The 25,625-nt window shown below is 37.7% G+C and overlaps 1 protein-coding gene across 7 annotated transcripts in view; it reads left to right on the forward strand.

Moving 5' to 3' along the window:
• The window catches only part of RASAL2 (RAS protein activator like 2), a 389,304-nt gene that overhangs the window by 177,109 nt on the left and 186,570 nt on the right, over positions 1–25,625 (forward strand). For all 7 annotated transcript variants that reach the window (XM_005540081.5, XM_005540082.5, XM_074022720.1 and 4 more), the window contains exon 2: positions 11,983–12,110. In XM_005540081.5, the coding sequence (XP_005540138.1) occupies positions 11,983–12,110 (128 nt within the window). The remainder of the gene's footprint in view (positions 1–11,982; positions 12,111–25,625) is intronic.

Genomic DNA, 25,625 nt, shown 5'->3' on the forward strand with positions numbered 1-25,625 from the left:
GTTTGCTCTCACTACTTCTATCCAGCATCTTCTTGGAAATTCTAATCAGGGCAATTAGGCAACATAAAGTAATAAAAAGCATCCAGATTGTAAACCAACAAGTAAAACTATCTCTGTTTGCAAGTGACATATTCACATGTGTGTAATATCCTAAGAAATCCACTAAAATATACAGTAAATATACAACTTCAGCTTGATTATGGGATACAAAATCAGTATATAGAAAAATCAATGTTTTTGTTTTTGTTTGAGACAGAGTCTTGCTCTGTCGCCCAGGCTGGAGTGCTGTGGCATGATCTCAGCTCATTGCAACCTCTGCTTCCTGGGTTCAAGCAATTCTCCTGCCTGGAAGTAGCTGGGACTACAGGCATACGCCACCACACTCAGCTAATTTTTTGTATTTTAGTAGAGACAGGGTTTCACCGTGTTTCCCAGGCTGGTTTCGAACTCCTGATCTCAGGTGATCCACATGCCTCTGCCTCCCAAAGTGCTAGATTACGGGCATGAGCCACTGTGCCTGGCCCAATGGTATTTTTATATACTTGCAATGAATAATCTAAAAATTTAAGACAATTTTATTCATAAAATATCAAAGAGAATAAGACACTTAGGAATTTAACAAAAGAAGTGCAAAACCTTTGAAAACCACAAAACACTGTTGAAAGAAATTACATTTAAATAAATGGAAAAACATCCCGTGTTCATTGATTAGAAGACATAGTGTTGTTAAGATGGCAACAATACTCACAAAATGATCTACAGATTCAATACAATCTCTGTCAGAATCCCAGCTGACTTTTTTGTGGATATTGACAAACTGATTCTAAAATTGCAAGCGACCCAGAATAACCACAACAATCCTAGGGGATAAAAAGAACACTTTTCAATGTTACAACTTAATACAAAGTAGTAGTAATCAATCAAGAATAAAGACAGTGTGGTACTGGCTCAGGGATGTATGTGTGTGTCTGTGTGTGTGTCTGTGTGTGTGTGTGTGTAAATAGAATTAAGTCTAGAAACAAAATCAAGTGTCTAATAAAACTAATTTTTGACAAAGTTATCAAGACCACTCATCATAAGAGGTAAAACTATAATAACTTTATAAAAATTAATATAGGCTGGGCATGGTGGCTCCTGCCTGTAATCCCAGCACTTTGGGAAACCAAGGCAGGTGGCTTCCCACCTGCTTGAGCCCAGGAGTTGAAGAACAACCTGGGCAACATGGCAAAACCCACTTCTACCAAAAATACAAAAAATTAGGTGTGGTGGCATGTGTTTGTAGTCCCAGGTACTCGGGAGGCTGAGATGGGAGAACCACCTGAGCCTGTGAGTTGAGGCTGCAATGAACCACATGCCACTGCACTCCAGCCTGGGCAACAGAGTGAGACCCTGTCTCAATACAGAAAAAAAAAATTAATATATAGGTAAATCTTCATGACTTTGGATTGGCAAAGTATTTCTAGAAGTGACATCAAAAGCAAGAAGAACAAAAGAAAAAATAAATAATTGGACTTCATCAATATTTAAAACCAAATGATACCATCAAGACAGTGAAAGGAGGGCCGGGCGCTGTGGCTCACGCCTGTAATCCCAGCACTTTGGGAGGCCAAGGTGGGTGGATCATGAGGTCAGGAGATGGAGACGATGCTGGCTAAACGGTGAAACCCTGTCTCTACTAAAAATACTAAAAATTAGCCAGGCATGGTGGCACACACCTGTAGTCCCAGCTACTCGGGAGGCTGAGGCAGAAGAATCACTTGAACCTGGGAGGTGGAGTTTGCCGAGATGGCGCCACTGCACCCCACCCTGGGCGACAGAGCAAGACTCCATGGCAAAAAAAAAAAAAGACGACAGTAAAAGGACATCCCCACAGAATGGAAGAAAATATTTGCAAATTAATTACCTAATTTGGGACTTGTTTCTATAACATACAAAAACTCTTACATCTCAGTAATAAAAAGACAAGCCAATTTTAAAAACAGGCAAATGGTCTGAATAGATAGTTCTCTAAGGACGATATACAAATAGCCAGTAAGCACATGAAAAGATGCTCAGCATCATTAATCATTAGGGAAATACAAATCAATACAACAGTGAGATACTGCCGGGCGCAGTGGCTCACACCTGTAATCCCAGCACTTTGGGAGGCCGAGGTGGGCAGATCACGAGGTCAGGAGATCGAGACCATCCTAGCTAACACGGTGAAACCCCGTCTCTACTAAAAAAAATAAAATAAATTAGCCAGGCGTGGTGGCGGGCGCCTGTAGTCCAGCTACTCAGGAGGCTGAGGCAGGAGAATGGCGTGAACCCGGGAGGTGGAGCTTGTAGTGAGCTGAGATCGCACCACTGCACTCCAGTCTGGGTGACGAAGCCAGACTCCCTCTCAAAAAAAAAAAAAAAAAATCAATGAGATACCACATCCTGCTATTAGGAATATCTAGAATCAAAAAGTCAGATAATAAGTGTTGACTTGTATATGGAGAAATTTTAACCCTTATACATTGCTGACATAAAATTGTGTAGCTGCTTTGAAAGACTGCCTGGCAGTTCTTCAAACAATTAAAATAGCATTTCTAAATGACTCAGCAATTCCACTCCAAGATACATAACCAAGAGAAATGAAAATGTATGTCCTCATAAAAACTCATACATGAATGTTTATAGCCACATTATTCATAACTGCCAAAAGGTGGAAACAACCGAAATGTTCATCAACTGAGGAATGTATAAATAAAATGTAGTATACCTATACAATAGAATAATAGCCCTAAAACGAATGTAGTACTAGGGCTGGGCGCGGTGGCTCACGCCTGTAATTCCAGCACTTTGGGAGGCTGAGGCGGGCGGATCATGAGGTCCGGAGATCGACACCATCCTGGCCAGCGTGGTGAAACCCCATCTCTACTAAAAACACAAAAAAATTAGCCGGGTGCAGTGGTGGATGCCTGTAGTCCCAGCTACTAGGGAGGCTGAGGCAGGAGAATGGCATGAACCTGGGAGGAGGAGCTTGCAGTGAGCCGAGATCGCGCCACTGCACTCCAGCCTGGGTGACAGAGTGAGACTCTGTCTCAAAAAAAAAAAAAATGTAGTACTAACACTTTCTAAACACGAATGAATCTTGATTATATTATGTTAAGTGAAAGATCACATGTATTATATGATTCCATTCATATGAAATATCCAGACTAAGGAAATTTAGAGACAGGAAGCAGATTAGTAGTTTCTTAGGGCTGATAGGGATGGTTGGATGGATGTGTAAAGGGCAATGAAACTTCTTTTTGAGGTGACCAAAATGTTCTAAAATCATCTATGTTGATTGCACCTATCTGTGAATAAAGTACAGACTGTTGAATTGTACACTTTAAATGGCTAAATTATGTGCTATGTGAGTTATGTCTTCATAAAGCTGTTATTAAACGATGCCTGTCTTCCTAGGTAAACTACATGTTTTGTTTTGTTTTTAGAGGCCAGGTCTCTCTCTGCAACTCAGGCTGGAGTGCAGTGGTACGAACATGGCTCATTGTAGCCTTGGCCTCCAGGCCTGCCTCTGCCTCCTCAGTAGCTGGGACTACAGGTGTGTGCTCCCATACCCAGCTAATATTTTGATATTTTTGTTGAGATGGGATCTCACTTTGTTGCCCATGCTGGTCTTGAAATACTGGGCCCAAGTCGTCCTCCCTCCTTGGCCTCTCAGAGTGCTGAGATTACAGGGATGAGTCACTCACCCATGCATGTTTTGATATCACTAATGATGTTTATTTTGTTAATCATTGTATTTAGACTTCAGGGTATAGAGTACAGCCATAAACAACCTTAACAGTTTGAATTACTGAAAAATAGTCTTTTATTTTAGACCTAATGATCTTACAAATTACCTGAAATGTAAGGTTTGTTTTACCTTAGTAATAGATGTAAATTTTCTTTTAAAACTATATTTGAGGCTGGGCGTGGTGGCTCATGCCTGTAACCCCAGCACTTTGGGAGGCTGAGGCGGGTGGATCACGAGGTCAGTAGTTCAAGACTAGCCTGGCCAAGATGGTAAAACCCCATCTCCACTAAAAATACAAAAAACTTAGCTGGGTGTGGTGGCTGGCGCCTGTAATCCCAGCCACTCGGGAGGCTGAGACAGAACTGCTTGAACCCAGGAGGCGTAGGTTGCAGTGGAGCCAAGATTGCGCCACTGCACTCCAGCCTGGGTGACAGAGTGAGACTAGTCTCAAAAAAAAAAAAAAAAAAAAAAAAAAAAAATATATATATATATATATGTGTGTGTGTGTGTATATGAGATAATAATTTTAGCAAACTGGAAGATTCAAGAAAGTCTGGCACCTTTTATTTCATGTGTGTTTCTAGTTTTATTTTTCCCTACAGTCTTGACTTTTGTTAACAATTGTTGAGTTCTCATTAAGACTATTAGGTGAATCATTCATACAAAGTTTTTAAAAAAGTCTTTCAAATAAGAAAAAACAAATTCACTTACAGGTAAAATATTTCCCATTATTTTATTTCCTTAAGTCAAACTCTATATCCTAAATAACTAACTTCACTAAAATATCAAGAGTATTTTATAAGACTTGCTGAATTAACTGACGTAATTAATTCCCCCAAATTTCTCCACTCCTTCTGTGAAACCTACTAACTGATGCTCATGGTGCATTGAACATGTTGGAGAGGACTGCTCTCCAACATGCCCACTTACTTCCACACCCATCAGTTGTAAGCTTATCAGAAATCGGTGATTTGTTCCCAAAGTTGGCAGTTTGTTCTTGTTGTTGTACTTAGACTGATATTCAGTGTTTTATAAATTGATGAAATATGAATGCTCAATAGAAATTGTTGTTGTTCTATAATCTTGGCGTTATGATAGTCTGAATGTGAAATGCAGTAAGGAGAGAAGCCAGAAGGTGTGGAGGTCATTCTTTTCAGATGGAGTCTTGCTCTGTCGCCTAGGGTGGAGTTCCTTGCTGCTGCCATCATTATTAAACAGCTCTTTGGAGCTCTCTAATTTTAGTCCCTGTGAATTCTCCCTTTTTTCCTTGTCAGTTTCCAATCTGTATTTTGAGAAATACTTGATTAAAATATTGATCTCCTAAGTAGAAAAATAAGAACTCTGGAATTGTCCAAACTTTCATGTTTGTAACTCATGGAAAACACATTCCACAAATAAATTTGATGTGAGCATAATATAAATATTTAGGCCTACCTCTGAATACATATTAGAGAAGAGCTTAGCTACAGACCTTTTATAACAATTTAACTCTACATATCTTTTTTTATATACCTTTATAAAGACATATATAACCTTTTTGACTTTTAACAATAATATAATCATAATCACCCTATATTCAACCTGTGTTTTTATGTTGCAGTAGTTACTCTGGCTAACATAAACAAGTTTATATACTGAATTTTTATACGTGAGTTCAAGATGAATAGTAGGTAAAGAAAAGTAATTTTTCCAGGAAATGCACACAAGTGCTGTGTGTTACTAAAAGAGTACTCCATAATACAGAGGAACATGACTGTAAGGATTAATTAGAAGTGTTAGATGGGCGCAGTGGCTCACGCCTATAACCCAGCATTTTGGGAGGCTGAGGCTGGTGGATCACGAGGTCAGGAGTTCAAGACCAGCCTGGCTAAGATGGTGAAACCCAGTCTCTACTAAAAATACAAAAAAGAAGCTGGGCATAGTGCTGGGCACCTGTAATCCCAGCTACTCGGGAGTCTGAGGCAGAGAATTGCTTGAACCCAGGAGGCGGAGGTTGCAGTGAGTCGAGATTGCACCACTGTACTCTAGCCGGGGCGAATGAGACTGTGTCTCAGGGAAAAAAAAAAAAAAAAAAAAAGTATTTATATGCCTTGCATTACAAAAAATCTATATCATGAAGTTTTCTTAAAGGACTCCAGCCTAGCTAGCCTTTTGAGAGTCTATTAGGGGCCTGCTAGGGCTATGTAAATTCTTAATCCTCTTTTTTTGGTGTCATTATATTAAGAATATAAAAATGAATAATGAATAATTGAGGAATGTTCCAAGTATATTATTTGGAAGAATTATTAGGAGCAAAATCAGTATCCTTTCTCTGCTGGAAACAGTGACTAAAAAGAGAAAGTGGAAGGCTCCTTGTATTGTTAGGAAGGTCGTGCTCTTGGGCTTTGTATAAATGCAGGGTCTTTAAAGTTCCTAGTATCCTTGGAAACACAAACTGTTTATAATACCAATTGGTGCTTGTGTTTCAATGACATCATACAATTTACAGATCCACACAATGAACGTCTTGTTTGCGGACCTACAGAGGAGTTCAGATAGTTTTGGAAAAGCAACTGAATGCCCATAGGATTTAAGGCTTAATTTGTGTGTGTGTATTTTCTCAGGGTTTAATTTTAAGAAAGAGTGACAACCTTACTATTCCTTCTTTAAATCTTATGAGTTTGGATTCAACTTTTTTTAAAAAAGCAAAATATGTCACCAATCAAATTTGTCATTGTTTTGTATTCTTGTGATTGCATTTGAGAAGTATATACACATTTTTGTCCCAATTGAAACCTGTAGAAAAATAGATGAAGAGGATCAATTAATCCTCTCAAGTTTAGCCATCAACTGTGAGTGGTAAGAGACTTTTAGAGCTGGGACTGTTTGAACTAACTGGTTAGAATAAAACAGTGCCACTAAAAAGATTTTTTTCTCTCTTCTCATCCCCCCGCCCCCCACTCATTTTTTTTTTTTTAATTCGAGAGGGAATTGGTAGACTGACCTAAATGGTGTACATTAAGCTGAACAAATAGACCTAAATAAAAGAATGTGTTTCGGCCCTTATATTTCATTTCTGCTTGTAACTGTTTCTCTAGCCAAAAGGCTCTGGATTTGTTGTCTTTTCCTTTGTAAAGTTTGTATTAAGAATAATATGTAGATTTCTGGCACAGCGATATACTAGAGTCTGTCCGATGGTATCAGATGGAAGTATGTTTTTGTTAGAGCAAACCTGTGCAGTATTTTTTTTCCCCAGAATATGTCCAAGGAAAGGTTTATTTACATTCATCATATAATCCTGAAGATCATTCACAGTTTAAATCAGTTTTTTCTATCACATTTTATTACAATATTTTTAGCATCTGAAAATTTTCAATAGGAGTAACAAATGAACCCATTGTTTCAGATGTGTGAAGTTAAGATAATAATAAGTGCTGTTGTTTATTGAGGGCTTTACAGTATGCCAAGCACTGTTTGTAATGCTTGATATTTCTCATTTAATCTTCACCACATTCCTACATAGTAGAAACCACATTATTCCATTTTAAAGATGAGAAAACTGGAGCTCTAAGAAGAGCTCTTTAGAGATGCTTGTATTATCACCTTGATAGTTTTCACTGTAAGCTCAGTGATTTGTGATTCAAATGGGTCCCAATTCAGAAAAGATGCATATGTAGTTCTGGATTCTATTGCACTTGATATTATAAATAGAGATAGAGCTATTGAAGATTTTTAATGCTGCCATACTCTTGACAACTTTTATTTCTAATGTAGCCTGCCTTCTTCTGCTTTTTTAGATAGAGAGGTGATATCACAGCATTGGTTGTGTAACCAATGGCTAAAAACTCAGAAACTGATTTCTCAATAGTGAAATTAGTGTCTGAGTTCCCTCTTTTACACCTTCTCCACTAAGAATCACATTCCTTGAAAAGTTCTGATTCTTTTCCCACACCAGCTGCCCCTAAAGGAAAGTGTTGAGATCTAATTCAAAAAGAGACAAGCATGAGGATATATTAATATAGGGAGAGATACTAAATATAACAAAAGGAATGTGCATTAAATGGTATTTGAGATTAAGTCTTAGTGTAGTTCATTTTTCTGTTAACAGAAACATGAGACATGAAAATGATCTTGAGTTTTGATTACTTAGTAATACAATACTGTGGTCATATTTTAAGTGCCATGCTAGTTTTGCTTATGCTTTTCTCTTTCTTTTCTTTCTGAGACAGGGTCTTGCTCTGTCGCCCAGGCTGGAATACAGTAACACAATCACAACTCACCACAGCCTTAACCTCCCAGGCTCAAGCAGTCCTCCTGCCACAGCCTCCTGAGTAGTTGGGACTACAGGTGTAAGCCACCAAACCTGGCTGATTTTTGTAGTCTTTTTGTAGAGCCAGGTATCCGACTTTGTTGCCCATGGAGCTCAAAGGATCCTCCTGAGCTCCCAAAGTGCTAGGATTACAGGCGTGAGCCACCATGCTTAGCTACACTTTTCTTAAATTAGCACAGTATTTATTTAAGAAAAAATTGTAGATAGGCCTTTATTTCCTTCAAAGGATTAGTATGTAAGTGACTTATTTTGAATATTTTATATTTTTCTGTTTAAGAGGTTTAGTATGAACTGTAGATATGACTGATCTATTGGGATTGAAGAACAGGCTGTGATGGACTGCCATTTGTCATCTTACTGTTGGCACCATTCATAAGACTCCATTCAGTTAACTAGGCCATATAGTTGCTTAAGCAGACTTGGCTCAGTATGGAAATTAAGGGACTTTGACAAAAATAACAAACTGAATGATATGATAGAACTGGAAATTTCAGTACAGGAACACACACACAGACACACTCCAACTTTTTTCTTAGAGGATAAGCAACTTTTCTCTTCCATACTTAGGAAAAGTGCCTCAAAAATTTTATAGCAGGAGAGTAATTAAAGGGATCTGATAGAAAGCAGAAATAGGGATAAGAGAGAAAGGACAGTAAGTCTATGGCCAAAATACGAAGAATGTGTAAGAAAAAAATTGCTGTGGGAAATTTTATTTTTGTATCTTACAGCTCCTTAGAAGTTCATCTGAGTCGCTTTTGAATCACTTCATTTACTAGTCTCATGTTTTTAAAAATTCTGACATGATATGTTAAATGCAATTGGTAAAATCATGAACCTATTGAGAGAGGAAAAAGGAAGAAAATGGTCAGGCAGGCAGCTATGGTGGGTACTTGGTTGAATCCTTTCAAACAAAAGCCTGATTTTTCAGGCTGTAGGCACAGGTAAATTAAGGGACTTATCTCTTTTAGGAGACTGGGTTGGACTATGTTGCCCAGGTTTGAGTGCAGTGGCTATTGAGAGCACAGGCATGCACCCTACAGCTTTGATCTTCTGAACTCAAGTGATCTCAGCTCCCGAGTAGCTGGGACTGTAGAGGCATGCCCTGATATCCCAGCAGGACTTATTTCTTCTAATGCATATTTAAGTTAGTTATTCTTTTCTTTGGTGAATTTTAGATACTAAAAATAATTGGAAGTCAGAAATTAAAAGTAAGTCACTAGAGCAAAAAATAAAGATTGATAGGATTGGCAAGGTGAAATAGGGCAAAAATTTGAGCTTGTCCTGGTAATGCATATAGTCTCAGTATACAGGCCTTGCTTACGTGCTTTTAAACCTTCATTTAGCCCTGGAAATGAGGACATGATATAACTTAACCTATATAAATTAAATATAGGTTATTTTAAAAAAATATCACTTTATTACTTAAAATGCCTTTCAGATAATAGAGAAGTACTAAAAGGAACAGAAACTATCACTTTTTTTTCTTATTTTTTTTCCTTGGTATACATTCTTTAAAAAGGCCAAAAATGAGCATTAGAAAAAGAAGCAATAAAATCTATAGGATAGCTAATAAATCCCTCTGTTTAGACAGACAGATTTTTTTTTTTTAATATAGAAGTATTGCTCCCTATTTCATTGCTCTCTATTTCTTCTTATCTTTAGCACTAGAGGAGGGTGGTTCAGGGTTCCAGAATGTTGTTTTTTTTTTTTTTTTTTTGAGACCTTGTCTTGTTTTCACAATACCATGAAGAAATTAGAAAAAGGATCAGGTTGGACAAAGGGAGAATATTCTCACAGAAAAGAGAATTTAGATTTTCTTTAATTCAGTGTTGATATAGATTTATATTTTGTCAGGAAACCTGGGTTATACTATTAATGCAGTATCCTATATTACAATTTTTATGGACAGGGTTTATCAGTGTCTTCTTGCTAAAGTTAATTTACAGTACAACTTACAGTGGGCAGTTTAGGTCACCCATGGCTAACTTATATAATAAAGCTAGTTATTTGAATGACCATAAATTGTCTAATTTTGTCAAAGTTTCTAATTGTTTAGACCACAAAACTATTCATATTTCCACATAAAGTAGGTACATCTCTTTCTGTTGAAGTCATCTTGGTATTTGACTCTAAAAATAGACCTATATGTGGTAAAATTGTAACCCATATTTTTGTCCAAATAATGTGGAGAAAATCAGTTTTGACATGGCTTTTACATGTAGGCAAGAATATGCTATATGTGTACAAAAGTATTCAGAGTCAGTTTCATTGAGCTTTTTGGTGATAATTTTGAGATTTTGAAGTCAAAAGAAAACTTTGGAAGAACTGAAGATGTAGTTCTAACAAAATAATTTAAGATGCTTAGACTACAAGGGGAGGGTTGAGGATAGGGGAGAGAGGGTTGGTGTGGATTGGAGATGCTACAGACGTAGCATGTAATGCTGTGCATAGTGCGGAGGAGATACAAACAGAAAATAAGGGAAGAAAAGACAAAACAGTGAACTTCTAAGAATTAATAACATGTCTAAACAAGCCCTAATAACACTATTGGTTATTGGACCTTGAATTATCTTTGGGGAGAGTTGATGAACCCCGAAACATGCTGTGCAGTAAGTTTAGATAGCCTTAGAGAGGACAGGAAGTTAAACCAGAAGAAACAATGAAGACAATATTGAACACATAAAGGGATTTATAAAGAGAGACCTACATAGTTCTACGAAGAGAAACATAGCAACTGACTTGTTGCTGACGTTCTACAGAGCTCCAGCTGTAATTAGGCATATTTGGTCAATTATAGTATAAGACACCTAGGAAATGATTTGGCTTTCCTTGAAGTCAAGCCAATGCCAGTAATATACCTATCATCCTGTGTCAGAAGACAAAAATTCTATAGAAAGCAATGATACTGAAAAATACTCATATAATAGATATAATGTGCTTTTTTATGATTTACGACTCCCCTGCCCTCCTGGGTGTTGGTTTTCTAATTATTTCAATTTGAGTTTTTCCTTTAGCGTAATAACTAAGTAGTGATAATCCATGTTAAGTTGTCTTTATAGTATATTCCTGAGAAGAATTAGTTCTTCATGCCTGAAGAACTTTTAATATATTTCATACTGTCATAAAAGCTTTTTTAAATAGATTTAATGTGTACTTATACATTAAAATATGTGCCCAGTTCCAACAGCCCAAATGAGCAAACATTTTATATCAAAAAAAATTGAAAATGACAAAGATGTTAGTAACCACTTGGTATTTTATAAGGAAATGAGACAGTTGGGAATTGCTGAGACATTTTGCTTTAATATCGGGTACCTCCACCTTTAAGAAACATCATGGTAATATATTTAGATCTTTCCTTAAGAAAATTATTTTCTATGTTTTTAAGATCTTGCTGGCCTCTAGTGGTAATATGATGCTGTTGTTTAAACATTTTCAATTCTTATGAGTGTAAAGCCATTTGGAAGGCCTTGTCTGCTGATAAATTTACTCTCAGAGTTCTGGGTTAACAGTGTTCTCAAAGTGTACATGTCACATCATCTTTCTCCTAAAGACTAGAGAAGGTGTCTGAGTTACTCTGTCTCTGTATTTTGAATGATACTGGTTAAGCTCTGAAGCAACCTCTCATTATTATAGTTTATGTACAGTGGTACTTACTGTGTAAAGTTTGCACTAACAGTTCTTCCCAGAGTGTTTCAGCCCTCTTCTCTGAAGGTTGTAGGGCTATTTTTTCCTTATTTTGTATATAACAGTTTTCATTTTCTTCAGAGGAAACTTTAAATTTACCATTGAGATTCATGTTTAGGCTCACCTCTTTATTTGATTTGGAAGAATTTTACATTTGAAGTACTGGTTTACTAAGCAAGATAATGATTTGTCACTTTTTTTCCCTTTTGTCATGCAGATGTGAAAGGGCCACCCACGCATCGTCTGTCTTGTGGTCAGTCACCCTACACAGAGACAACAACATGGGAGCGGAAGTATTGCATCCTCACAGACAGCCAGTTGGTATTGCTCAACAAGGAGAAGGAGGTGAGGTGGATATTATTCAGGAAAGTTACTTTCCTTTTCTGAGTAAATTCCTGAAATTACTTAGTTTTTGTTTGCATTTTGATAAGTTGTATTATAAAATTAAAGGCTTGATGAAGATATAGGTAAGTCTAAAAGGCTGCTAATATCATAAAGATATGTTATCTTCATGAAGGAGTGGGTTTCACAAGATAGGGCTGGATTTTCACTAAGAAACAGTGGAAGAGACACTGAGTTAAACTGAGGAGTTTGGAATGGGAAGGGGTTGGATTATATAGGCCTGGCCCTGAAAATGGTCTAGAGGGGCCATTGGAAATTACATCAGTCTACTTCCTAGCAAAAACCAATGTCATTAATTGGATTAATTGAAAGAGTTTATCGAAGGGACTATTTGCAGAGTGTGGGCAGCATAAAGGACCTATCAAAGGATGAGGAAGCACCCACGAGCTAGCAATCGCAGAAAACAGTTACCACCCTAGGCTTCCAAGGCAAGGGAAGAAAGTGATGTTTCTGTAGCCTAGAGAACTGTAGCTGCATGAGAGAGCTGCTTGACAGTTGCTGTGGTTATGCACAAAAGAACACAGTCTCTATCTATACCAAACAAAAATGGCCAGCAGGGAGGAAGTAAGACAGAATAAACACTCCAGCTCTTTTCTTCTGCCTTCTGATTTCTTGCCAGTGTCACCTGTTGGCCAAATCGAACTCAAAGGCAGAAAAAGATTGCTTTTTGATGTATGCTGTAGAGGTCAGCTTCCTGAAACATAGCAAGGTCAAGAAGGGTAGAGAGTAGAATAGATCTGGCGAGGTAGACAGAATGTAACCATGACAGACGTCTAGTTCTAGGTGTACTTTCTGTTCTTCTAAATTAAAAAACTCTTAAACTTATCACATGCTATTACTATTTTATTTCTCCGACTGTTACAGTTTACAAATCCTTCCACAGCCATCTCATTTATTTGCTTATTGGTGATTAATCAGATAATTGTTATCATTCAGATTTGGTATGGTAAAACTACTGCATAAAATCATCGTAATTCCCAATTTCCACCATTTAAAAAAATAAGTGAATATAATATTGACAAAGAAGAGGAATAATGAAAGGGAAGGAGAAGATATGATTCAATGAAGGAGAAAGATTAATTGCCAAAACTATATAAATAACTAGAAAGATGTAGGTAGAATATCCATTCAGTAAGTCACCTTCCAGAAAGGTGAGTTCAAAAGAAGCAAAGAATAGGAAACACATTTCTTAATTCTCATCTGTGGATCCCTACCTCCCCTTTCTTTTCTCTTGCTCTTCCTTCCTTCCCTGTCCCTTCTTTTACCTGTCCCTTCTCTTTCTCAGCATTTTTTGATGTGGTAAAGATAATACCAATAAAAACAATTTCAGTTTCTTCTTGTATTTTAATAGGCATTGCTTACTTTCAAGGGCCTTGTTAATATGCCTCCATGAAGAACTTGTTATTCTTTTTCTCTTGCCATTGAAAATATCTTTTACTTTTGTTATCATCTCCCTACCTATAACCCTTTTCCAGTATTTTAATATTCTTAAACTTAATTTTATTAAAATAACTGAATAAAGGTCAGACTTTTCTAGAATAAGTTGTTTATGTTGCTGTGTTTATATTAAGTAGATACATAATAAAAATTGGTAAAGTAAAAATATTAGTATAGAACATTTCTAATTATCCAAACTATTCAAAATCTTCATTTTAACCAAATGTACTGTCAGCAGTCTTTTCTCAGAGCTATTAATAAGGAGTAATATAAACAAATCGTTTGCCATCTTTTTGCCCTTACCTACATTTTATTCAGTTTAGATGTAGATGTAAGAGATGAAATAGCTTTAAGTGTAGATAACAGAAAGTCAAGAAGCATGCCTTTTCCAGAACCAAGGTGCAAATTAATCAATTGAGTTACCTGCGCTTGGGCCACCTTTTGTCTCATAAAATAACTCTCCATGATAAATAACTTTCTATAACAACATCTTATGTACTTTATCCCTTTTTATGCCAGTCATCATGAGTAACCCTAAACACCTGGGGAACCCTTATCCCCCACGCTGTATGTACTCTCCCTGTGGCTCTGTGTATTCTCTTCTCTGACACTATCTTCCACTCATCCTTCCCCACCTCTTGAAATCCTTTCACTATGTCCACTGCAATTCCAGGTTCATCATCAGCAAAACCAGCTGTTTCTTCCACCTCTTCTCTGAAGGGATCCTTAACTTGTTAGTCTTACAAGAACTGAGATCTTCCCTGAGGACACTACCTTCCATAAAGTTTTGTCAGTGGATAGCTGTTTTTCCTCGTACTTATAATGTCTGTGATAGGTGCCTTCCTCTTTCATGGCTGCTGTCTGTTCTCCCTTGTTTTCCCTTTAATCCAAACTTTGCGTCTCACATTGTAATTATCTTTATTTATTTATTTATTTATTTTTATTTTTTTATTTTTTTGAGACGGAGTCTCTTTCTTGTTGCTCAGGCTAGAGTGCAATGGTATGATCTCGGCTCACTGCAACCTCCGTCTCCTGAGTTCAAGCGATTCTCCTGCCTCAGCCTCCCAAGTAGCCGGGATTACAGGCACCTGCCACCATGCCCAGCTAGTTTTTTGTATTTTTAGTAGAGATGGGGTTTCACAATGTTGGCCAGGCTGGTCTCGAACTCCTGACCTCAGGTGATCCACCTGCCTCAGCTTTCCAAAGTGCTGGGATCACAGGTGTGAGCCTCCGAGCCTAGCTTTTTTTCTCATCTGAAAAAAATAAAGCCTGTATTAACCTCACTTGTACCTCCAGATCCCATCCCTTTCTCTTCTCTCCTTTATAACAAAAATTCTCAAAACTTCTATGCTCATTGTCTTTAATTCCTGTTCTCCCTTAAATCTATTCCAATCAAACTCTTACCCACATCCCTGCCAGAATTGTGCTTCTTAAGCTCACTAGTGACCTTCCCATTGTTAAATTCACAGGTCAGTTCTCAGTTCTCATCTTAATCTGTTAATGGCATTTATTGTAGACGATCACTCATTTCTTCTCCTAAAGTTACTTTTCTTATTTGGCTTCCATGACACTGTGCTCTTTTTCTTTCCTGCCTCTCTGGAAGTTTCTTTTGAGTCATCTTTACAGATTTCTCTTCTTCTCTCCAAATCTTCACATGGAAGTGCCATAGAGTTCAGTCCTGGGACCTTACTTCCTTAGGGATCTCATCTCATTTATCGTCTTGAGACTGTAAATGTCCTCTAATGCTGACGATTCCTAATTTGATATCTTAAAAATACATAGCACTGTTCTCTCTCTCTTAAAGAGATCGAGTCTCACTATGTTGCCCAAGCTGGTCTGTAACTCTTTGGCTCAAGTGATCCTCCCACCTCAGCATCCCAAAGTGCTGGAATTACAGGCATGAGCCACTGCACCAGACCATCTCTCTTCTCTAGACTCGTATATCCATCTGTGCATTACACATCTCGACTTGGATATGTAAGAGTCATTTCCAACATGCCCCACACTTCAGCCCTAATCTTCACTTCATAACTTATCAGAGGTAAGTTATCTCCATTAATGGCAACTCCATCCTTCCAAGTTTCAAAGGCCAAAAGCTTCCCCAACTTGTTACTTTCCAGATGTACTGTCTTTGTCATTATTTCATGAGTACATCTTCCCAAAGGCCTTAGTCTTGGCTTTTTCTTTGCATGGAACATTCTTCCCTCTTATATTTGCATGGCTCATTTTCTCACCTCCTTCATCTCTTTGCTTACATACCACATACGTAGTAAGGCCAACCCTCACTAACCTATTTTAAATCACTACTGCTCCCCACATCTCTATCTAGAACTTCTGACCTAATTACCTGGCTCTAATATATGTTTTATAGTGCTTGCCACCTGCTAAAATGCCATATAATTTATATATTATGTTTACTGTCCCTCATCTCCTACTAGAATATAAGCTTTGGAGCAAATATTTTGTCTATTTTGTTCAAGGATGTATCCACCAGTTCTTCAAACAGTTCCTGATGAAACATAGGAAACTCTCAATAAATATTTGTTGAATGAATGTTGCAAGAGCCAAATTATAAACTTTTATTTCTGAATGTCTATTTCCTTAATGTAAGTTGAATAGAAGATGTATTCTATCCTTTCTTTCTATGATATATCTACCCAGAACATGCAGCTTAATTCTTTATTTTTCTAAAACTAATAAAAAGAGGAGAAAAATAATTGATGGGGTGCTTTTCCACAGTTGAATACATGATTCCATCTTTATTTATTGAGCACCTATCATTATGTGTAGTATTGTAGTCACAAAGATGCAGTTTTGTTGAGACATACTGAGGTAAAATAAAGTTAAAACCATTTGAAATTAGATAGCAGTGATAATTGCACAACATTGTGAACGTACTAAATGCCGATGAATTATTCACTTTAAAATAGTACATTTTATGTTATATAAATTTTGCTTCAGTAAGTTTATTTTTATTTTTTGTTTGTTTGTTTGTTTTTTGTTTTTGAGACAGAGTCTCACTGTGTCATCCAGGCTGGAGTGCAGTGGCGCAATCTCAGCTCACTGCAGGCTCCGCCACCCGGGTTCACTCCATTCTCCTGCCTCAGCCTCCCAAGCAGCTGGGACTACAGGCGCCCGCCACCACACTTGGCTAATTTTTTTGTGTTTTTAGTAGAGATAGGGTTTCACCATGTTAGCCAGGATGGTCTTGATCTCCTGACCTTGTGATCCACCCACCTCGGCCTCCCAAAGTGCTGGGATTATAGGTGTGAGCCACCGTACCCAGCCAAGTTTATTTTTTAATTGTAACATAACCATAAGAGATTAACTGAGATACGGCCTAGGATGGATTATAGTATGGAGTGGAGAATGCCAATACATGTGTTTTACAGAGAAATTTATGCTTGGGCTGTATCTTAAGGGACAAATAGGGGCTCATGAGGAGAAAAAGAAGGGAAGGGCGTTCGGAGTGTGTATAATGATACCAAGTCAAGAAACATATGTCTCTTTGGCAAACTGCAAAACATTCAGAGTTCATGAAACATAGTTTGCAAGAGGAAAAGTGATAGCTAGCAGGAACTAGGTAATGAAGAACCTTGAAGGCTATGATGAAGAATTTGGATTTTATTCTGGAAATGATCTGGACCAGGGAAAGGGTATTTAGCAAGGTAATAACATCATCAGATTTGCTTCTTAGAGAAGTAACTCTGTTGATTATATGGAAAATGAAGTGAAAGGGTTTAGAACCAAATAGATAAGTTACAAGATTGTTGCAGTAGACCAGGTGAGGAATAATGAAGGGATAAATTTACAAAACAGTTTACAAAAACAGTTTAATGCCCTCAGACAGGTGTTTATGTTCTGCCATTATTATATTGGGAAAATTGAATTAAATCTCTAGGAAAAGAAAATGTAAAGCCATTGCTTTACATTGCTTTACTTGAATAAGTTTAACTTTCTGTTAATTTCATTACATGAAAAGATTATAAATCCATTTTTTGTGTAGGGACCAGAATATGCTGTCACCCTTCTACCTTTCACCCACACTTAAGAATTATAAAGAATGTGGGATGGGCGTGGTGGCTCACGCCTGTAATCCCAGCACTTTGGGAGGCCAAGGCAGGCGGATCACGAGGTCAGGAGTTTGAGACCAGCCTGACCAATATGGTGATACCCTTTCTCTACTAAAAATACAAAAATTAGCTTGGCGTGGTGTCGGGTGCCTGTAATCCCAGCTACTCGGGAGGCTGAGGCAGGAGAAATCCTTTAAACTCGGGAGGTGGAGGTTGCAGTGAGTTGAGATCGCACCATTGCACTCCATCCTTGGCAACTGGGTGAGACTTTGTCTCAAAAAAAAAACCCAAAAATTTATAAAGAATTTAACTCTTATCCTTGGACTTTTGCATTGAATAATTTAGAATTTCTTAAAATGAGTTTAAGGAATTTCCTGCTAAAATTACCTAAAAAGGTGATTTTAAACTTTAATCACATCATCATGGGGGTGTTTATTGCTGTGTTAAAAAGATTAATTAAAAGAATTCTGTAAGGATTTAAACTGATCCTTAGCCAGGCACTGCTGGAATGTGGGAGGATTATATTAGTCTAGTATCACTTATGTATTAAGTCAGTGTGTGGGATCTTTTAATGCTTTCTCTTAACTCTACATGTTTCTTGTCAGAACTGGGGAAAAGTCTATTTGAGGAGTATACATAGGAAGAGTGTTAAATATTCCAATTACAAATCTGGGAATGTAGCAGAAGGGTAGATTGGGGCAGAATGCTGAAAGAGAAGCTTACTGCGAGTGTCACCTTGAGAAATAACTTATTGGTTCAGTAAACTGCTTCATGCAAATTGTGCCAAATAGACATTGCTTATGTGCTATGAAATATACTTCCTTGCCTGGGTGCCAGGAAAGGCCCTGACTGGCTTGATACCAACCCAGTTCAAAGAGGGCACCGGAGGTCATTTGACTTTCATTTTGCTTGCAAGAGATGAGACCAAGTAAACTTGAGATTAAGGAGTTGAGGGAAATGATAGAGAAGACAAACATGAACCCCTCTGAGATACAGCCATTATAAAAAATACAAAAGAAACCTGAATTTATGAGTTTATTTCTTTTGACAATAACAGTCTATTAGGCATGGTACATTCGACTCCGTTTTTCTTAATGCAAACTCTACTTTCTATATTTGGAATGTTTAAGGCTGGATTCTAGTGTATAGGCAGCAGGGCATTTAAAATGACACTTTTAAATATTTTAAAACATTTTTCTTTTGAAAGTGTTTACACTCAGATATGTTGATGAAAATATCAGTCTTTGTGCAAATAGCTAAAAATTAACTGTTCTTTATTCTGGGGTGAGCTACCTATGGCATATTTCATTCAAAACCACTTTTAAATTATTCAATAGATATATAATATGCCCTTATATGTTATTCACTATGTCAGGAGTTACAAAGAACAAGACAGATCTTCTTTCCTCTTTTTCCCCATAACAAATTTAGTGGTAAAAATAAGACAATTTTAAAGTGACATTTGATAAACAACACAAGTAAATGGATAGAATAAGAGAAAGAAATCCATTTATTATAAAAAGAACCTTGGCCTAACTAAATATGTCATTAAGATGCCACTGGCAATGGGGAATTACCAAAGGAAAGCTTAATAAAAGAAGCAATTTGATCCAAGTTAGGTGTTATAAATATTAATCTGTAGGATGTATTGGAAGAGCAAGACACAGGAAAGAGAACAATTAGGAGACTGCCATTCCTCAGATCTAAAAGCTTGAGTGTCTTCTCAGTGCTCCCCATGCATGGTCTGGTATTTCACCCCTCCTAACATGTTCATAATATATTTTGGTGTTCTGTCCCTTTTTTCCCTCTTAAGAGGCTCGAGCCAAATTGGCCTACTCCCTATTCCAAAACAAAACAAAAAAGTCATATACTTACCAATTTCTTGGCTGATGTTATGCTTTTTCCTTTGCCTAAAATGCCCCCCATCTCTACCTCTCATTGATTTATTTGTGAACTTTTTTAAGGTTTGGGGATTTACTGGTAAAGTACAAGCGGTTAACTTACATGGAATTAGTTGCATGAATGAATAATTATAATTTAACACAATAAGTGTAATGACAGAGAAAGATGTGTTACTGGAGAACTAAATGGAAGTGTACCTTAGCCTTCCCTTAGGGGACTGATAGAGGAGGAAGATTCCTGGGAAAGGCAATGCCTATCCTAAGCCTCAGGATGAACAGGAGTTTACCTTACAGATGTAGAATAGAAAAGAAAGAGGGAAAGCATTTCAGGATAAGAGAACAAACTGAGCCATGGCACTGAACTACATACAAAATAGGGAATGTACTAAAAAAACTGCAAGCAATTTGGTATTTCTAGAGTGAAGTCTAAAACTGAGCACAAAGACAAAGACAGTGGCCAGATGTAGAAAATCTGGTATACTGTATTAGGGAGCTTCCACTTTATAGGATAGTAGTTTTTAAACCCTTTTTTAAACAGAAGGACACTTTCTTTGTAGAAAAGCTTATGCAGAAGCCCTGTACAACAGATATACTGAAAATGATGTTCAGGTTGAAGCAGAGATACTCCCCCCTACCCCCACATACTTCCATACACAAACACACCACCACTTCTTTGAAAACCACTACTAGAGGCAAAGAACTGCTGAAAGGCTTTAAACCTCAGAATGACATGATCATATTTGCATTTTGGAACTATTATGATAACTATGTAAAGGATAGGTTTAAGGAGCAGAAGGTCGCAGGCAGATACCAGTGAAGAAACTCTTTCAGGAGTTTGGTTAAGAGATAAATAGAGGCTTTTGGAACCAGCTATGACAGAATGACTGGTACAAGACTGGCCCTCCCACTGTAAAAAACAAAAAATAGGACACCACCCCCTCTCTATCGATCGATCGATCCATCCATCCATCCATCGAAAGACAGCATGTGCGTGCAAGCACAGCTATTTTCAGGCATTGGACAATAGGCAGCCACTGTGGTGGTCACCATTGCCCAGGTGTCTGCTGCGTACTATTTCCCAGCTGTGGTGCTGTAATCTGGAGGCCAGGTCAGCCAGAGTACAGTAGACTCACTGAGCTAAGGAGGCACAGAACAGAATTTTGCATCTGAAAGGGCTGGAACCTGCTGGGTAGGATACCAGTCTTTGGCCAACGGCTGAAGTGCACATATCGAGGGAAAGACTACATAGGTTTTCCAGAGAGAAACTGAAGTATTGAAAACAGAATAAAGATACTAGTGGTCATGCTGAGCAATGACAGAGATCTGACCCTGCCAGTGAGAAATCTGTTTAAAACCTGACCACTCCAGGAATCCAGCTGAGATACCAGAAAGATCATATCTCAAAGTTGTGGAAATTAAGGTTTATTAAAGCCAAATGATTTATTTATACCTTCACACTTAGTACTGGTAGCCAGGGACTAATAAGTGAATAATTAGAATTGGAGATACAGAGTATAGATCAGTGGTTCTCAACCTTGCATGTCTAGAATGTCTGGAGTGGTCTAAGCATTGGCATATTTTTTTCTCCTAAAAAAAAAATGAAAACAGGATACATGTGCAGAACATGCAGGTTTGTTACATAGGTACATGTGTGCCATGGTGGTTTGCTGCACCTATTGACCCATCCTCTAAGTTCCCTCTCATCACCCCTCACCCCCCAACAGGCTGTGGTGTCTGTTGTTCACCTCTCTGTGTCCATCATTGTTCAACTCCCATTTATGAGTGAGAACAGCATTGGTATTTTTTAAAGTTCCCATATATAATTATAAGTTGCAGCCAAGGTTGGGAACATCTGTTATACATGACGCTTTGAGATGCTTATCCATGACAGGAAGGAGAGAAAACAACATCTTAAGGCAGTGGTTCGCAACCTTAGTGAGCATCAGAATCAGTTGGAGGCTTGTTAAAACACAGATTGCCCAGCTCTACCCTGAGTTTCTGATGCAGTAGGTCTGGGGTGGGGAGTGAGAATGTGGTTTTCTAACAAGTTCCTGGGTTATGCTGTTGCTGCTGGTACCTAGACCACTTGTTTTGAGAACCAGTGCCTTAAGGAAATAAGAAAGTTGAGGAATTTTTTTTCTTTAAAGTACTGAAAAGTCCTCTTAAGCACATAGTAGTCCTGAGCATCTTTTTAGCATTCTTTAGGAAAAGAAATAAGAGCTTTCTGACACTAGTTAGCATAATCTTGAGTTCTTGTACTTGACTATTTGTTTAATCTGTATGAGTTCAGATTGAAATCAGCATTAATTTCCATACATTTCTAAACAATATGAAAGGCAGTTTTACAGAAAATAAGTGTGTGTGTGTGTGTGTGTGTGTGTGTGTAAAATGTGTGCCACATTACTTTTTGATTTTCATGAACGGTTTGGAATTAACAAAGAGGACAGGGAGCCAGAGATCTAGTCTGGCTTTGTTATTAACACATCTTAGATACCTGAGATGTCATTTACTGCTTTTATACTTTCTTCCTCTAAAATGGAATGAAATTAAAGTGCTTGATTTTGTTTGTTTGTTTTTGAGAGACAGGGTCTCACTCTGTCACGCAGGCTGGAGTACAGTGATGTGTTCATAGCTCATGGCAGCCTTTGATTCCTGTGCCTAAGTGATCCTCTTGCCTCAGCCTCCCGAGTAGCTGGGACTACAGGTGCATGCCACTACAACTGGCTAATTTTTATTTTTTATTTTTTTAGAGATGGGGATCTCACTTTGTTGCCCAGGGTCTTGAACTTTTGGCCTCAAGAGATTCTCCCACCTCAGCCTCCCAAAGTGCTGGGATTACAGGTGGGAGCCCCACTGTACCTGGCCTTGATTTTTTTTTTTTTTTTTTGGAGACAGAGTTCTGCTCTTGTTGCCCAGGCAGGAGTGCAGTGGCGCAGTCTCAGCTCATTGTATCCTCCACCTCGCAGGTTCAAGCAGTTCTCCTGCCTCAGCCTCCCAAGTAGCTGGGATTACAGGCATGCACCACCACGCCCAACTGATTTTTTTTGTATTTAGTAGAAACGGGGTTTCACCATGTTGGTCAGGCTGATCTTGAACTCTTGACCTCTGGTGATCCACCCACCTCAGCCTCCCAAAGTGCTGGGAGGCTGAGGCAGGAGAATCGCTTGAACTCGGGAGGCGGAGGTTGCAGTGAGCCGAGATCGCGCCATTGCACTCCAGCCTGAGCAACAAGAGCAAGACTCCGTCTCAAAAAAAAAAAAAAAAAAATTCTTAAGAAATACAGTTTAGGCCGGAAGCAGTGGCTCACGCCTGTAGTCCCAGCACTTTGGGAGACTGAGGCAGGTGGATCACAAGGTCAGGAGATCGAGACCATCCTGGCTAACATGGTGAAACCCCATCTATACTAAAAAATACAAAAAATTAGCCGGGCGTGGTGGCAGGCGCCTGTAGTCCCAGCTACTCGGGAGGCTGAGGCAGGAGAATGGCGTGAACCCAGGAGGTGGAGCTTGCAGTGAGCCGAGATCACACCACTGCACTCCAGCCTGGGCGACACAGCAAGACCCTGTCTCAAAAAAAAAAAAATGCAGTTTAGAATAAAGGTTACATTACGTTCTTTGTATCCTGAATGAGGAGTAAAATGCCCTAACCTTTAAGAGTGATACTTTGAATACAACCTTTTATCATATTTTAAGTTTTAATACTGGGAAATAAAGTGTCTACATTAAAACTTTGAGAAAATAATTGAATGAATTTTAGGCCCAAATAAAAGTTTGATATATTGTATTTATTCTCTCCTTTGATATAGCAGAGACAAAGTATGTCCTCATAGAAGTCATTTTTACTTTTTCTGGATATGGCCTTCATAAATTTGCATAGAAAAAATATTTTCTCCTAAAACACCATAAGAAACTACTACTTTTTTTCTGCATGGTTTAGGCCTTTATTATTTAAGATAATAGGCATTTTTAGAACTATTATCAAATAGTTATGTTTATTTAGATTCAACTATTTCTTCAAAGAACCAGACTATTTTTTCCAAATTTACTCTCATTCTTCTGACTTTTAAGGCATATACAGGATATGTTTTGCCTTTTTTAATAGGAGATAGTCATTTAAACCTATCAGTGATACTCTTTTAATTATTTAAGTAGAGATAATAAAATTTCCATCCTGTAAGGGACAGATGACTTAGATTACTGTTTGTGAAGTTTTGTATTACAGAGTACTTTTGGAAGAGTTCATGTCTTTATTGATGCTATTTTTTGGCCTTGGCTTATTTTTGTAATTTTTTATTTCTTCTGCCCTTCAATTTCTCAATGTGCAAAGAATAACCATAGTTATGGTAATAAGGAAATGGGAGAATTGGGGGTCCTATAAGGAGTATGAAAATTTTAAATGCTGATGGAGGCATTAGGAATTTGCTCCTCGGATTCTCAGTAACAGAGAGAGAGTTTTCCTTGCCATCATCTCCTTGACCCGAGTCACAGAAGTTGGATTACGGAAGCAAAGCAGAAGGCATGTACACTTAAGCCTACACCTGTCCTACTTTTGCTGGATCCATTGATGTGATACGTGTCCATTATAATCATTTGGAGAAATAAATCATTCATTCCCCATCTCTTAAAAGGAGATAATAATAATGTCTCCTTCATAATGTCACACACATCAATTCATTAGACTTGCACATGTAATAACTCAGTGTTTCATTATTGAAATGTATTGAAAACAGTATTAGAGCCATAATAAATTAGGAATTGTGATTAATTATGACATACTTTGCCAAACTATTTAGGATGTTACAATTCTTAATTCTGATAAAAAGCTACTAGTAAAATTTCATTACTGAATACTTAGCATTACCAGAAAAAGAAAAACCCAAAAACCAAAAAAAAAACACAACTTTGAACCATCCCATTACTCTACAATGATAACCTGCTTTGTAAGTTTTAAAATAGTTATTGGCATTAGAGATTTTTTTTGTTACTATTCATAGTTCTCATTCCACATATGCAAATAACCTCTTGATATGTTTCTGAAATTATGTCAGAAAAAATGTTTATTAGGATTATAAAAACAATCTTACCTTTGGAAGAAATATGCCATTTTATGTTGGTATCTATATAAGTTTCCACTGAAAATGTGATTTATTAACTATGTATAAGTGCTCAATTCTAAAATTGAAGGAAATTTGGGTGATTTTACTACCTTTAATGAAATCTTTTAAGATAATTTTGAGACACACCAACATGGCACATGTATACATATGTAACAAACCTGTATGTTGTGCACATGTACCCCAGAACTTAAAGTATAATAAAAATAAAAGAAAAAAAGGTAATTTTGAGGCTAAATCTTTCTGATCAACTTTTATTTCCATTTATTTTATTAAACATTGGGCAAAATTGGAGCTTGTGAGCCAGTTTCTGATATAGAAGGACCTTTTATTTGTGGGGGTGTTTTGTTTTCTGAGCTCCAGGAGCAAGTACACACCTGGATATGATTTGTACATACTTCATGTTTGCTAATTTACATACTCACCTTTCCTGATGTTTCAGTTTTCTTTTTCTTTCTTTTTTTTTTTTTTTTTTTGAGATTCAGTCTTGCTGTGTCGCCAGGCTGGAGTGCAGTGGTGCGATCTCAGCTTACTGCAACCTCTGCCTCCCAGGTTCAAGCAATTCTCCTGCCTCAGCCTCCGAAGTAGCTGGGACTGAAGGTGGGCACCACCATGCCCAGCTAATTTTTGTATTTTTAGTAGAGACGGGGTTTCACCATGTTGGCCAGGATGATTTCGATCTTTTGACCTCGTTATCCACCCACCTTGGCCTCCCAAAGTGCTGGGATTACAGGCGTGAGCCACCGCACTCGGCCCAGTTTTCTTTTTAAAGGAAAACTTCCTGTGAAGGGGTTGGTAATACCTTACCATTGTATATACTTTATTTCTATATTTCTCTTACCTTACTCTTTGTTACACACTCCTGTCTTCATTGACTAAAACCATTATTCAATCAGAAGGTAGTTATGGTGAGTTCACTATTAAGTTTCATCTT

This window comes from Macaca fascicularis, chromosome 1, assembly GCF_037993035.2.
Source record: "Macaca fascicularis isolate 582-1 chromosome 1, T2T-MFA8v1.1".
Lineage (NCBI taxonomy): Eukaryota > Metazoa > Chordata > Mammalia > Primates > Cercopithecidae > Macaca > Macaca fascicularis.